At 38.1% G+C, this 16279-nt stretch overlaps 1 protein-coding gene across 2 annotated transcripts; it reads left to right on the top strand.

Annotated features, from left to right (window-relative positions):
- Positions 1-5814: 5814 nt before the first annotated feature.
- On the top strand, positions 5815-13307 carry CAV2 (caveolin 2). Of its 2 annotated transcripts, XM_006069683.4 has the most exons (3): positions 5857-6138; positions 6450-6637; positions 11069-13307. In XM_006069683.4, exons 1-3 carry the CDS (start codon positions 5992-5994, stop codon positions 11217-11219), a joined length of 486 nt encoding a protein of 161 aa, XP_006069745.1. In that variant the 5' UTR covers positions 5857-5991; the 3' UTR covers positions 11220-13307. The 2 variants fall into 2 exon arrangements, with proteins under 2 accessions (XP_025146936.1, XP_006069745.1); XM_025291151.3 differs by lacking the exon at positions 6450-6637 and having other exon boundaries at positions 5815-6138.
- Positions 13308-16279: the final 2972 nt, after the last annotated feature.

The raw sequence follows: 16279 nt of genomic DNA, 5'->3' as shown, positions 1-16279 counted from the left end.
ATATGTACATCCTTCAAAGAAGACCAACATTATACTGAAAATCTGTAATTTAATTATTGACAATGAGTTCTGAAAATTGTACAGGGCAAATACATGTCCTTAAGCTTAATTTTAAAAATCCTTGGGAGTTTCTGAAAAATTGGTATTACAATTCTGAGATTTAAGCATGGATTTGTAAATGAACAGCTGGAGCTTAATTTTTCCCATTCACATGAAGAACTGTTTCAGCAATATCTTATACAATGGTTCTCAGCCCAGTAAAGGAGGGGAAAGGTGATTTTGTCCCCAGAGGACATTTGGCATGACTGGGAAGCACCACTGGCATCTAGTGGGTAGAGGTCAAGGACGCTGATAAATAATCTGCAGTGCACAGGACAGCCCTCCACAACAAACAATAATCTGGTCCAAAATATAAATAGTGTCAAGATTAAGAAGCCTTGCCTAATCCAAATGCTTTAAATATTATTAAGTGATAATAGTGAAATCAAGAAGTCATTATTTTCATTAAATACCAATTTGCACAAAGGTCATTTGAACAAACCTTGTCTATAGCCGCATGTAAGCTATACAGAGGGGGAAAAAGACACATAAAGTGATCTGGAAAAAATGAAAAAACTAGAGAAAAATATATATGTTTTTATTTATAAAAGTATTCACATACAATTTTCAAGGAACTAGAAAAATAACCTTCTTTCTTAGACACTATTCTGAGGAAGGTGAAAAAATGATTATAACTATGCTACCCATAAATACTAATCTGTTGTCAAGTTGTTAGTCTTCAAATGTATCCACAGCCACTGGAAAATCAGCCCTCTTGTCATGTCGCCTTTGAGAGAACACAAAATAAATGTACTGATATGGGATTCGGTATAAAAATTTTTAGTTCCTTGGGTTATAGGGCAATTTTTAAAAATTAAAGAGAATTTATTGGAAAGTAATTCTGAGTTTGGGAGATCCAAGAGTGTGCTCAGCCATTTAGCCCCTACCCACCTCCTCTCTTTCCGGGTAGAAGTCCCAGTTAGAGGAAACAGGATACTATTTGCTGTGGTATCTCTTTCCTGGTAGATCTCCCAGTTAGAGGAAAACAGGATACTATTTGCTGTGGTAATCACTCTGGTTTAAACTTCTTGAGAACACCAGTAGCTAACATGTAAGCATTTACTAAAAGGATAAACAAAATCACTTTTATAGCTCCTCTCAAAAAATGTTATGTATTAAAATGGTGAAATGGACAAGAATTTCATCAAAATAAGAACCTTAATTGCAGAACTATTTACAATAGCCAAGACATGGAGGCAACCTAAATGTCCACTGACAGACGTATGGATTAAAAAGATGTGAGATATATAATATATATATATAATATATTTTTAATATATTTATATTATATTTATTTAATAGACATCCTGGAATGTGAAGTCAAGTGGGCCTTAGAAAGCATCACTACGAACAAAGCTAGTGGAGGTGATAAATCTCAGTTGAACTATTCCAAATCCTGAAAGATGATGCTGTGAAAGTGCTGCACTCAATATGGCAGCACATTTGGAAAACTCAGCAGTGGCCACAGGACTGGAAAAGGTCAGTTTTCATTCCAATCCCAAAGAAAGGCAATGCCAAAGAATGCTCAAACTACCACACAATTGCACTCATCTCACACGCTAGTAAAGTCATGCTCAAAATTCTCCAAGCCAGGCTTCAGCAATATGTGAACTGTGAACTTCCAGATGTTCAAGCTGGTTTTAGAAAAGGCAGAGGAACCAGAGATCAACTTGCCAACATCCACTGGATCATGGAAAAAGCAAGAGAGTTCCAGAAAAACATCTATTTCTGCTTTATTGACTATGCCAAAGCCTTTGACTGTGTGGATCACAATCAACTGTGGAAAATTCTGAAACAGATGGGAATACCAGACCACCTAACCTGCCTCTTGAGAAAGCTGTATGCAGGTCAGGAAGCAACAGTTAGAACTGGACATGGAACAACAGACTGGTTCCAAATAGGAAAAGGAGTACGTCAAGGCTGTATATTGTCACGCTGTTTATTTAACTTATATGCAGAGCACATCATGAGAAATGCTGGACTGGAAGAAACACAAGCTGGAATCAAGATTGGTGGGAGAAATATCAATAACCTCAGATATGCAGATGACACCACCCTTATGGCAGAAAGTGAAGAAGAACTCAAAAGCCTCTTGATGAAAGTGAAAGAGGAGAGTGAAAAAGTTGGCTTAAAGCTCAACATTCAGAAAACGAAGATCATGGCATCCGGTCCCACCACCTCATGGGAAATAGATGGGGAAACAGTGGAAACAGTGTCAGACTTTACTTTTTGGGGCTCCAAAATCACTACAGATGGTGACTGCAGCCATGAAATTAATGCTTACTCCCTGGAAGGAAAGTTATGACCAACCTAGATAGCATATTCAAAAACAGAGACATTACTTTGCCAACAAAGGTCCAGTCTAGTCAAGGCTATGGTTTTTCCTATGGTCATGTATGGATGTGAGAGTTGGACTGTGAAGAAGGCTGAGCGCAAAGAATTGATGCTTTTGAACTGTGGTGTTGGAGAAGACTCTTGAGAGTCCCTTGGACTGCAAGGAGATCCAATCAGTCCATTCTGAAGGAGATCAGCCCTGGGATTTCTTTGGAAGGAATGATGCTAAAGCTGAAACTCCAGTACTTTGGCCACCTCATGCGAAGAGTTGACTCATTGGAAAAGACTCTGATGCTGGGAGGGATTGAGGGCAAGAGGAGAAGGGGATGACAGAGGATAAGATGGCTGGATGGCATCACTGACTCAATGGGCGTGAGTGTCAGTGAACTCCGGGAGCTGGTGATGGACAGGGAGGCCTGGCGTCCTGCGATTCATGGGGTCGCAAAGAGTCGGACACGACTGAGCAACTGATCTGATCTGATCTGATCTGATGATATATTAAAAAGATGTGACATGTGAGATATATATATATATATATATATATATATATAATGGAGTATTATTCAGCCTTGAAAAAGAATGAAATAATGTCATTTGCAGCAACATGGATGGACCTAAAAATTATCATCCTGTGTCAGATAAAGACAAATATATGATATCACTTACGTGTGGAATCTGAAATAAAAGGACAAATGAACTGAAATAAATACAAAACAGAAACAGACCTTCCATAGAAAACAAATTTTTGGTTACCAAAGAGGAAGGGGTGAGGGAAAGATAAACTAGGAGAATGGGCTTAGCATATACACACTGCCATACATGAAACAGATAACCCACAGGGTCTACTGCATAGCACAGGGAGCTGCACTCAATATTCTGCAATAACCTATGAGGGGGAAAAAATATGAAAAAGCATTTGAATCACTGTGCTGTACATCTAAAACCAACATGAAACTGTAAATCAAATATACTTCAATTAAAAAATAATAACTTTGAACAGATCCAAATCATGGGGGAGGTGCTCAGCAAATATTTGTAAACAAATAGACAAATGAATTTCTCTCTTTTAAATTCCACATTAAATACAACATATCTAGATGAATCTAGATGGGTTTTCGTTTAGCTTAAGTTTTAGAGACAGTTCTTCATAGATACCTATCATTTTACAAGTGAATCTATAACCTAAGCTATTCCAGTAAAACCACGTTAATTTCACCTTCCTTTTGGCCTCCTATCCCTGCCACCTGAAAAAAAAAAAAAAAAAAAGAATCAATTGTGATAACTATTGCAAAATGTCTTATTAACTCCACTGGACATGTAAATGTGACCAGAGGACAAGGAAGGATAAGGAAAGAAGTCTTAATGCAAGATGTCCAGCCTCTGCCTAAGCCCACTCTAGCATGATGGGAGTGACTTTTTTCTTTGGATGAAACATCTTGAAATCTGGAATTTTAAGTTTGAGGGAAATAAATCTGTACAAAACGTTATGGCACTGTAAGCTCTTCTTTTTCCTGGTAATTGATATAATGGATTTCCTTAAGGATTAACATTTTCTATAACGTTTTCTATTCACTTCGATTAACAGTTGTTCAGCAACAATTCGAGAAAAATCCCAACTCTCAGAGTCAAGTCTGCTTTGGTGAATGGAGGAGGTCGAGAAATATAGAAAACCCAATAAGTAGAATGTCTAAGCTATCATTCTGGAATTAATTGAACATCGATAAAATTGGGAAAGAAAGTAAAAAATAAGGGGATGGGCAAGCAGAACTACCTCTGGGAGAGAAGGGGCACAGACTGCAGGAGATTCAAGCATGCAACACTCTACGGTGTAACAGCACTGTCATCCATATGTGTTAGTCACTCAGTCCGGTCTGACTTTTTGCAACCCCATGGACTTTAACCCGCCAGGCTCCTTTGTCCATGGGATTTTCCAGGCAAGAATACTACAGTGGGTAGCCATTCCCTTCACAAGGAGATATTCCTGACCAGGGATCAAACCTGGGTCTCCTGCATCACGGGAAGATTCTTTACTGTCTGAGCCACCAGGGAAGCCCTGTAGGTAAATTTTTTATTTAACTATTAGACTATTGAGTTTTGGCTCCAGAGTATTTTTCCAGTGCAGATAGATTCTGCTGTTTTTTTGTAAATTTTGTTTAAAAAAATAGTCTTTTTCTTTCAGAAGTAATTCTTCAAATTCAGTTCACACAAGGGGATTTGATATGTGCTGAGAGTTCCAAATGCACTGTATTCAGCAATACCTATCAGATGCCTACTGAGTCTTACGCCCTGAGCAAGCTGTAGGCACCCCCTCAGGTCTGGGACCCATTATTTTGCTTTTGGCAAATTTTCATTAAGTACTTTTCCTCATCTCATATCTTAAATCCCTTATGAACATGCAAGTGCCTCCTTTCCAAAAGCATTTGTGTGAGTAGTTCACAGGCTGGTTCATCTACTGCAATGTGGCTTTATGATAGCAATGTGGCTTTATGATAGTGGTTTGTTTACATGGTTCCTACAAGGTAGTGAAGATGTGAGTGCATCTTAGAGAAATCTGAAATCTTTCAACAGGATCTGATCCAAAGGAAAAGTAAGTTATAATTGGGGGAGAGAGAGAGAGAAATCAGATCTCCCATCATGGTCTGAAGGTATACACCTGTAGGGGCAGGAGGCTTAGGTACCCAATTCCATGTTCAGATGTGGCCTCCAGCAGACTCACCTACTCTAGGGGCCTGGGATAACTGAATAGCTGAAGCACTTGCAAGGTCCCCTGGCACTTGCAGGAGCGCCTGGCAATCAGGTGTGTTATGGCTTCTTATCTCATGGTGCAGCAGTAACAATGTTGAATGAAAGTGGACTCTGTGTAGGGACCCCATAAGAGTTTTACTTGGGTTGCCTCATTTCATTCTCACGCAACAACGCTGTGAAGCAGGCAGCCCTGACCCCGCTCCCATTTTACAAGGAGGCAGCTGAGGTCCAAGAAGCTTGGTACCTTGCTCCAGAGCACACAGGTAAACGGCAGAGTGCAAGTTAAGAAAGACCTTCCTACTCGATACCCCTACGCTCTTAACCACCAAGCTGCCTCCCTCCAGTGTGTCTATTTTGTCAACATGCTGGCTCTTAGGCATCCAGTTCTGAGTGTCGTGCAACGTGACCCCCAAATCCTTCCAGCCCCTCTGTGGGTGGAATTCGGGTCCTCATCCCCGACAGACGCTTCGCCCACCTGAGCAGGCCGGGATCTGCCTGATTGGGACATCCCCCAAATACCTCTCCTGGCCTGCGGCCGGACTGGGACCCAGCCAGGAAGAGGCGGCGGGGTGTGCGGGACCGGAGCCACCTAGCCGGCTGCGTTCGGCCCCCGCCCCTTCGCCCGGCCGCGGGGCGGGACTAGGGTCGCGCGGGCCGGGTAACAGGAGCCAGCAGCGGGAAGCAGCCGCCGCCCGGGCCGCGCTGGGCGAGGCGAGGCGGGGCGGGGCCTGGCACGACGGGAAGGGGAAGCCGCGCGGGCCCGGAGCCGCGCCGCACCAGCCCGGCTGCATCCACCGCTCACCAAGCGCCGCGATGGGGCTGGAGACCGAGAAGGCGGATGTCCAGCTCTTCATGGACGACGACTCCTACAGCCGCCACAGCAGCGTCGATTACGCAGACCCCAAGTTCGTGGACCCAGGCAGCGACCGAGATCCCCACAGGCTCAACTCGCATCTCAAGGTGAAGCCCAGGGCGGGCCCTCCCCTGGGTTTGAGGGCGTCCCAGAACCCCCGCCAAGGCCTGGGATGAGGGTGCCTCCTCTACCCTGCTCCGACCCCAACTCCCACACTTGCCACTGGGTCAGCCTCGCAGGACCAGAATCTCGCCGCGGGGCCGCCTGCGTAGCCAGGAATTTTTAACCAAATTCTTGTGCTCGCACCGTGACCCTAAGAGAAGGTGGGGCATCCCAGTCAATTCTTTCTTGAGTACTCCTGGTTCCTGGTGAGGCAGGTTGGATGACAGTTCAGGATCCCCGAGTCTTGTCTCCGCAGGTGGGATTCGAGGATGTGATTGCAGAGCCAGTGTCTACGCACTCCTTTGACAAAGTGTGGATCTGCAGCCACGCTCTCTTTGAAATGAGCAAATATGTGATCTACAAGTTCCTGACGGTGTTCCTGGCTATTCCCTTGGCTTTCGCTGCGGGAATTCTCTTTGCCACCCTCAGCTGTCTGCATATCTGGTGAGAAGGGGCACACTGGGATGGGCCAGCTTTCTGAGACGTTGGAATGTTCTTTGCCACCTGCCCCCTGCTCTCCCCTTCTTCCAGCTGGGCAGAAGAATGTGCATCATTTCCCAACCTAGTAGCAGGAACTAGGAGACCTTGAAAGGCAGTGTGCTTCGCTAGATTTGTAGGTAGGGTTAGGACTTAAAAACAGAAGAAGGTATGTCCCTCTGTCCTCGGGTGTGATTTTCCCTCCAGTGCTAAGGCCCAGCTGATTGTGGAGGTGGAGATCTGGAGGCCATGCTTCCTGCCACAGGCTGCGCTCTCCTAGGGCCCTGTTTTGACTTGTGCCTCTGGTTCTGGGCAAGGCTCTTACTTCTTTTATCACCTTTCATTCAGTCACCACCTGTGTTTGGGGTAAAACAAAAGTGATCTCTGAACAGAATGCTAACGACAATATCATTGCAGAGGGATGTCAGACCTGGTTAAGCAGTGCTATGGAGGGGTTGCTCCAAGCCTGCCACTGGCAAATGGCAAGGATAAGACCAGAGAAGATGCAAGGTGTGTGCAATTAAGGTGTACAGGCTCCCAGCACAAATGAGTGAAAATTCAAACTACAGATAATGACAATGAGAAGGCTTCCAAGTTACTTTTTCACCTCTGAAGCCCCAATAGAAGTGGCATCTAGGGCATTAAAGGGAAAATAAATATAGAAACCTATTGGACATTTTAGGATGTTTTGAGTAACTTTCTTCACACAAAAAATGTATCATAAAGCTTCAGAGAACATTTTTAAGCATTAAAAATTTTTAAAGGAAATGTCATATTTGACCTATAAATTGTGTTATTGTTGTTTTAAAAGATGTCCACTTTATTCTGAGAGGAAGAGCATTCAGATTATCCCTGGTATGGCAACAATTGTGAATCTTGTCTTTTAGGGCAGTCTTGGAGAAATACATAACCCTTGATGCTGCCATATCTTTTTCTTAATCATTTTATATGGTAATACCACACCCTAATACATGTTGTGTTCATTGTTAGAAGTTATGAAATTGTTCTCCATTTGCCTTTACCATCTGAATTAATTTCTTTAGTCAGGTAGCTGGTTAGTTCAACTAAGAAAATTTATTGAGTACTGAGTTTGCGCTGGGTACTGGGCCCAGGATGAATATGGCAAGATGACTAAGGCAAGATCTGCCTTCAGCTTACTCACAGCATATCAGGGAAACTGGCTAGGTACAGAGGTGGCTGCTCAGGGAAACAGCTAAATCTGTGGGGAGGGAAACACAGGGAAGGCTTTGTAGAAAGAAAAGAGTTTAAAAGACTTTTTAGGGATAAATTGAAGTTCACTAAATTTATGAGATTAAACTTAATGAGATTAAAAATTATGAGATTAAAATTAACAATTTATGAGATTAAAAATAACAAACATCAGTGTAATTTGATTACTAAAAGCTGTAAACAAACTATATTGAAAGTGTCAAAAAACTACCAAGAAGAATGAAAATCTTTGCCTTTTTTACATGAACAGATCCTCAAAGGCCAGATTTACAATCAGGTCATATTTAGATATTAGCACAAATCAGCACATCTTTTGAATAAAACCAGTTATGTAACCTCTATGTCCATTTTCTCACTTTCCAAAATGTGAAAAACTGAGTGACCACATCGTATATTATGAAATGCTGGCTATGGAACTATTTGGAAATACAGACTGCCAGTCAAAAAAGCTAGGCTTTCCTAAAGCACTTGTGGAATAATTGATAACAAAAGGGTTTTTATTTACCAAATGGTAGAGAGATGTAAGTAAAACTACAATTAACCAAATGATGCTTCTCTCCACCTGGCTCTCCTGAGAATGGGAGATATTTTTGGTGTGGTGCTTCCAGCAGAGAATCATCAAACCACTTTTTTTCCAACCACAGAAATTGTATTATTTAACTTCAACTTATTTTTCAAATTACTTTCATGTTGGCACATTAATATTTAACTGTCATACATCTGTCATCAGGCAGCTGTGATTGCAAGTAGAGGAGTGACTTCAAACAAAAATGTTTAGAAGTTAGTTTATACCTTGATAAAATAGGTTTATTATTAATGGATTACATTCCCATGACACGATAAGACCAGATCAAGGAAAAGTCTCATAGAAGAGCAAACTTATTTTAAAACCTTATTTTTTGGTGGTCAAGGCTATGAAAATATGCAGTTATAAGCTCTTTGAACCACACTCCATGGTCACAATGGATCTGACTTTAGATTAAACAAACAACAACAAAGCACTCACAACTCAGTCTGATGATGTTGGATCCTAGGCCAGAAGTATGGGACATTAGGAACAGGTGAATTGGTTTGAGTTCATATCAGAGACTGGTTTGAATCTGTATGCCATTTGACAACCACAAGTCATAAGTGTATCATATCAAAGAAATGTAACTTGAACCCCTCTGCCTTTTATTTTCGCTTGAATGTAATTCAAATATATAATCTAACTGATAGAAATGCAGTAGTAACAGTCTCATTTCCCAGAAGGTTTTAATATAGCTAACTGCTGTGACAAGGCAATCTGTGTGACACTATAAATACAAAGCTAAACAAAAGTCCCAGTTCTCATGGATTTATTGTCCAATGGATGAATATATAATTTTGCTAATTATAAAATGTGTTTAAGAAACGACTGAGCCTGACACTGAGGCTGACACTGTTAAGGCTGACACGGAGCCTGAACGAAGTTGTGGGTCACTCCGTATTGCCTGGAGTTTCAGAAAGGGAACCAGCTGGGATGTTAGAACACAATTTAAGTTTGCTGTCAAAGAATCATTGGATCCTCTGATCCAAAGTGAGAGAACAACTTGAAGAAAATGAAGTTAAAATCCTATGAACTGAGTCCTCAAATGTGGGCAACTATACTTTTGTCCTGTGCTTAATTCCCTCTTAGGACATGGAGATCTAAGGCACTAGAGGTTAGAAAATTTCTCAGCCTAAGAAAGAATGGAAAATGCATTATATTCTGAGGGAAGTGAATTTGGTTAGGAAGCTTTCCAATCTAAACAAGTCAATTTGAGATTATTTTGTCATAATTGTTTTTATTATATATTCTGACTTCAAAATAGTTCTATTTATTATTCATCATAATGGCTGCATCATATGGACATATCAGAGATGCATAGTAAGTGGAAGCCTGATAGCTGGTTTCTAAGATTTCCTGTTCTTACATTAATTTGGAGGGAATTGCCCAAAGCCACACATCAAGTGAGAAACATAATGGGATAAGAAGTCAAAAGTTACCATCATTCAGGTTTCTATTCAACCATTTAGCTCTAAAACACCTAGTAATTAATTTTCTTTTAAAAAAAAAAATGCTTCAAATCTTTAGCACTTGGGAAAAAAACACAAGATAAATATAATTTTTGTAGAAAGTCCATATGAATAATTCAATAGTTTAAAAATATCTCAAAATCAGACAAATGCCTGATCTCCTCTTCATTTTTGGCTAAATACAACAGACCTTTATTTAAGTCACTGTTTAATAAGAAACCAAGAAAATCAACCTTACTTCTTTGTGCCCACCCAAGTAATAATAAAAATTCTATTGAAGCCCTCCAGCAATGCCTGAGAGTTCACAAATACTTTTGTGCCCAAAAAGCACTACTATGACAAAGAACGTTATGCAGAGGATTACTGAAAAACTTAACCAACCTGAGGAATATGAAAATATGAAGTTACTTTAAGAAAAGGCATACAGAAAAAATAAATTCAGGATATTTGAGTTCTTCTTGTCTAAGAATTCTGACATAATTGCAGGGCTCTTTTAGCTACACTACACAACTCTTTTCAGTGTGTGTAATTACTATGAAAAATTAATAATATAAAGCATAAAAGAATGTTAAATTCACTTCAGTTAAAATGTTTACCAAGGGTAAAGGATATCCTCGCTTAAAAGCTTACATTCTAATACGAAAGAGAGATATACTCATCTATTTATGATATCTTTTGATAAATTTGAGAATTAAGAAATTTTTTTTCAGTACTTCAGAAACACAAAAAAGGAGTATCCAACCTAGCGTGGTCCAATGGGGAGGGAAGACAACAGGAAAAGCTACCAGGAAGTGGAAATTCAGAGAAATAAGAAGATTTAGGCAGGTTAATATTTAGGGCCAGAGATCAAGTAAATAAATTTACTGTTTTGGTTAATTTTGCTTTACTATTTTAAATTGCCTGCTACCAATAGAAATAATATTGGTGTTGATCACGTACATGCCTGTTTATTTTTTAAACATATTTTCTGTGTATCTTATCACGATGTAGGTAACTGTTCATTTGTTTCAAATGCTCAACCTGGCTTAGGTGAATTGGGCCACTGTTATATCTTTTCATGCATGTGCAAGAGTCAGCAGCCTTATTTGGAAACGCCAGTAATCCTTATGTATCTCTCTTCCTCCATTCCAGGATTATAGTGCCTTTTGTAAAGACCTGCCTAATGGTCCTGCCTTCAGTGCAGACAATATGGAAGAGTGTGACAGATGTTGTCATTGCCCCATTGTGTACGAGTGTAGGACGCAGCTTCTCTTCTGTCAGCCTGCAACTGAGCCACGATTGAATACTTGGGCCCCAGGTCCAGAGATCTGGATACTGTAATACTTGTTTTATAACATAAAAGCACTACTGTTCTGTTAATTCCCCAACTGTTCAAATTAAGAAAGCTATTAAGATGGGCAACCACATGTAGAATGTTTATTGGCAGATCTTTTCAAATAATGCTTTTCTAATTAAAAGCCAAGGATTTCATATCTAACTTTATAATCAGAATTATTCAGTAGGCAACAATTAATTTTAAAGGCAGGCAGTTTTTTCTTTAGTACAAAGGTATGCATTTTATAATGATGAATCTGTAATGATCAAGGGATATTTCTCTCAAACACTACAATAGTTTTGTGTACAACTGCTCATAAAAATATGGAATTTCCTATTTTTTTACTCTGGAAATAATACTTTTTAAAACCTTTGCAGATGAAGTCATGGGGATACTTAGAGATAAGATAATACAAAGATCCTACAAAAGCAATGATAGGGGCTCTCAAATAAATGTGAAAATAGATTCATGAAAACATGTTCCTTTAAATAGGGTATTGTTAACTTACAGGTATATTTAACAAGAGGTTTCAATCTACTGTATATTTTGTAGTTATTGTAAATGTTGCCCTAATCAGATTGTTTTAAAAGCACTCTTCATATTTGTTATCTTGTTGTACTAATATATAGAAGGAGTAAATGTATCTTCCATAAGGAACTTCATTGGTGAGATTGCACTGTCTAGATTACATAAGCATAGGCATCTTCTTTGGTAATTGAATGTAAAAGAGAGATATACAAGGCTTTTCTTTCTTACTTTTCCAAGTGAAATCCTGAAATGTTTCATGGCTAATGTTTATCTGGCTGTGATCTTAATACAAACCTAACTGATATCTCATCTAAGAGATTATTTCTGTCTTGTAGTTAAAACTTAATCCTGTATTCTGCATTCTTATTAATGTTTCTCTTTACCTTCAAGTAATATTGGTGCTATTAAATAACATTTTACAATAATGGCTATTTCTGATACTTAAGTACAATTTCAGCTACAGTAATTCATGTATTAACTTCAGCAAAGTTGTTAACTTATTGGGTCCGTGCTACTGAGCTATGTATATATAAATTAAAAAGTAATAGCTACAAACTTTCAAGATATTATCTAATATAAGTCTTACTGCACAGTATAAAATTATTCTTATTATTTTTGAACTGTAGAGTCCTATTTCAGTGTTATGAGTCACTGTTGTTTTAAAAATCTCTATTCTAAAATAATAGGCCTACATAAAAGATGTCTATAATGTGGGTGATTAACTATAATTTACACATCCTAAAAGTGTGTCAATGCTCAAATTTCAGAATTACTATCAGAACTCAGATTAACATTCCTTTAAATAGTTTCATAGATGACAACTCCTCATTCAGTGAAAATTAATTTTATTTTCCCAAGTTTCTAAGACTGGTGAATATATAAAGGATGATTGAACTGGAATTCTACTGGGGAACCAAGCAAATAAATGATTAAATTATGAAGCTTATATCCTTTTGAAGGTAGCTACAAAGAGATTTTTTCAAAACTGTCTTAGGTCATTGTAGCATCATTAGAAAACACTCTCATGATCATTACAGCATTATTTCTCATTTGACAATATGGATATTACTATGTTAGTCAAAAAGGTCAATCAGTCTCATGACTTTATAGTTATACCTTATATTTAAGATTTTTTAAAACATATTTGGATATGTCATTTGAGCAAAAGTATTTGATTAATAAAATATCTATTTAAATAAATCATGGCTTCTATCTTTTCAAATAGCAAGTTTTTTCAAATTGGCAAGTTTTAAAGCCAAAATATACATACATAGTCATATTAAAAAAACCTATCAACTTGTAACAAGTAGACTATATGATTTTCTTATTTCTGAATAGCATTGATCATCTTCAAAATCACTTTTCATTGAGATTTGTCATTAACTATTTTATTTCAGAGACTGAAATTTTGTACCAAGTGGACCTAGGTTTCATGTACAAATATGTTGGTTCTTTTATTTGTGAGTGGGGAAGAGGTGGGTGATGGTGGGACTTTCCCAGTATCTATAATAAACTTTTTAAAACTTATAAAGTGTGTTTATTGCTTTTATTACATATCAAGTTCATCAATAAAGAACCTTTTCAAACTAATTTTTCCTTATTAAAAACTTGTAATAGGTAAACATACATGAGTTATTGCTTATTCTGGAATATATTTGTAAAAAATTACATGATTGGTAATTTTTTTAATTTTCCCAGCACTTAAGAGGTTCCCTATAAGTTTTTCTATCACTTGATGAATATGATAGAATAGCATGTTCTTAAACCAACTATACTTCATATTCTTCATGAAATAGTCTCTTGCTAATCCTAAATAAACTCATATTTCTGTTTTCAATTTTTTAAATAAGAAAGTAAAACAATATAAATCACATGTATTTGGATACTAGTACCAGACCAGAGTCCAAAATTATTTTTGGAAAGTTAGTATGTGAAGAGTAGCTGCTGATATTGGCATAGATTTTCTTGTTGTGAGTTAATCTGGAAAAATGACCTACCTCCAATAATAAAGTATGTGTTTGGCTTTGCAAAATGCTCTTTAAAGATGTGGAGAATTTAGAAGTCCCTCTTTTCAGTAGTTGTCTACATCCCATGAATTTACTTAAATCATTTTCTTGGGAAATTGTTGGACTTAAGTGAAAAGAGCCCTGCCCTCCAGGTCAGGCATCTGGATGCCTATCTCAGCACTGCCATTACTGAGGTATGTCAGCTCCTGCAAATGGTTTCATCTCAAGGTCTCAGTTTCCTACTTTTAATGAGAGGATTGGACTCAAGGATCTCTTAGGAGCTTCCCATCTTCTTGTTTTCTGTGACTTCCACAGAATGAAGATTGGCTATGTATATGCAATCATGCTGTTCAGTCCAGGAATTTTTTTAAATCGATTTTTAAATTCATGAATTTTCTAACAAAGGACTGGCATGCTATAAATACAGGAATTAATGCACAGTTAAGTTGACTGAGACTTCGATTTTCATGACAGGGATTCCTAGATTTATGACAATTCTGTCTCCATCATTGTGAAGTTTCCCCCCTAATAATATGTTACCCTATGTTTTAAATTAATTACAATTTATTTTATTTGTAGATTTTTTTTTTCTAACATTACTGTCATACCACCATGATCATTGCTATCTTTTTTTGCCTGTCTAGTTGCTATAGCCTCCTAACTGGTCTCACTCCCAGTTTCAATATGATCTTTTCCAATCCATGTTCCCCTTCAAAAAAGAAGTGATCTCATCAAGACTCCATGCCCCTCCCCTGTGTAAATTACCAATTAATGTCATTGCCCTTATAATAAAATCCAAACTCTTCAGCAGTGTTCACAAGGCCTTCACTATCCACACATGGTCTTCAGCAACTCTCTTCTGAACACTCACTGAAGTGCCCAGCCCTCCCCTGTCTCCATGGCAGCCTCACTCTCCCTCAGCCTGTGCTAACCCCTCCTGTTTCCAAAACTCCTTCACATTAATGCCTCTTCTATGTTTTCATATAAAATCTTGCAAGAACCCCTATTATCACTTGCCACATGGTAAAACTATGCCTGCTAACTAACCCCATTAGACTGCAGGTTAGGTTCTTTGAGAACGAAAATGTGACTTCATTATTGTTTTCTGGGATTCTAAAATGGTGCCAAGCACTTAACAAGCTCAATCAATATTTTCTGAATGAATGGCTACATGAAAATATAATTGAAGAAAATTTGGGATGACTGCTGAGCTGGAGTGAAAATCACATTTTGACATTACAATTTTCTTCATTTGAGTGAAGAGTTTGAAAAGTACTGATCCTAATAAGATGTTCCTTCTCACCATTTTTCTCACTCATAAGTTATTAAGTTAGAAAATTAAAATATATGTAAAGTGCATCAAGTATATTTCATCCTTCAGGGTAATGCCTGTCTACTCTCAATTCTCTTTTCTGAAACTTATTTTCACATCTTTCAGGGTAGGAAATGCTAGTATTAATACATAGAAGCTGGTTAGGAACCATTCTCTCAGGCATTTTAGAAAGTTGCTATTTCTTTTACTACCCTATTTCCCATTTTGAAATTTATAATACTAAAATATTATTTTTATAGAATTTTACATTTTAGAAAACACAGTCTCATACACTGTCTCATTTGAATCCAGGACAAAATAAATAGCATAGTGGAGAAATCACATAAATAATAGCTTGGTTTCTGTAGCTTGCAATCTTATCATTTTTGAATGTTTACTTACGATAATGAGTTTAAAGAATTTTTACATGGTTACATATTACTTTAAGATAAAAAATAGGTAGTGCTGTGATGAAAAATTAAGACTACTACTGCAACTTATCATAGATCAGAATTTGGTATATTCCTTCCTTCTGTATATATGTATACAGAGAAGACAAGAGAAGGATTTGAAGCAGGATGGAGTAAAGGATAAGGATATACTAAATATTCAGGTTATACTTCTTAGGAGTAAAAATAGTTTGGGCTTCCATATCTAATCTTCCCAATTTCTCTTCCCTGTTAACCCCCAAATAGCCAAATGAGCAAAAGAATGCACCCTGTTGTATTTTTAAATCATTTTTGTACCTACTCTTCAGCTTCTTTCTTCAAACTATATCTGAACTGCCAGCTCTGAAACTTTACACTGTGATGCTTTTTTAAATGAAAGGTAGCTGTGGGTGAGGTAACATTTCAATCTATTAGTAGACATCCATTACTTCAATGTGAATGGATGATCTGAAAAAAAGAATGCTGAAAACTATGTAAGGGACCTGAGCAGGAGGGCCTTGAGTGGGGTGATACTTGAGAGCATCCAACACTGATTAAAAGACACTCCACCAAAGAGAAAATCAAGACAGAAAAGGGGAAACAGGAGGTTCCAATGACACAATCTTCACCCTTCACAGATTTGTTTCTGGGAACCTCTGTTCAAACCCCTAGTCAGTGGAATTGGGTCAAAGGAAACTGAACTGAGTGGAAGGAGTTGAAGTCAGTTAAGACCATAAAGGAAAGTTACTTATG

Source organism: Bubalus bubalis, chromosome 8, assembly GCF_019923935.1.
Source record: "Bubalus bubalis isolate 160015118507 breed Murrah chromosome 8, NDDB_SH_1, whole genome shotgun sequence".
Taxonomy (NCBI): domain Eukaryota; kingdom Metazoa; phylum Chordata; class Mammalia; order Artiodactyla; family Bovidae; genus Bubalus; species Bubalus bubalis.
The sequence above is the reverse complement of the archived record's forward strand: the minus strand, read 5'-3'. Positions and strand labels throughout refer to the sequence as shown.

What these genes read in the sequence shown, in the direction of transcription:
- CAV2 (XM_006069683.4), top strand. Translation starts at nt 5,992, where the DNA reads ATGGGGCTGGAGACCGAGAAGGCGGATGTCCAGCTCTTCATGGACGAC. An exon ending in GGCTCAACTCGCATCTCAAG is followed by an intron (nt 6,139 to 6,449) that starts GTGAAGCCCAGG and finishes TTGTCTCCGCAG; the next exon opens with GTGGGATTCGAGGATGTGAT. An exon ending in CTCAGCTGTCTGCATATCTG is followed by an intron (nt 6,638 to 11,068) that starts GTGAGAAGGGGC and finishes CCTCCATTCCAG; the next exon opens with GATTATAGTGCCTTTTGTAA.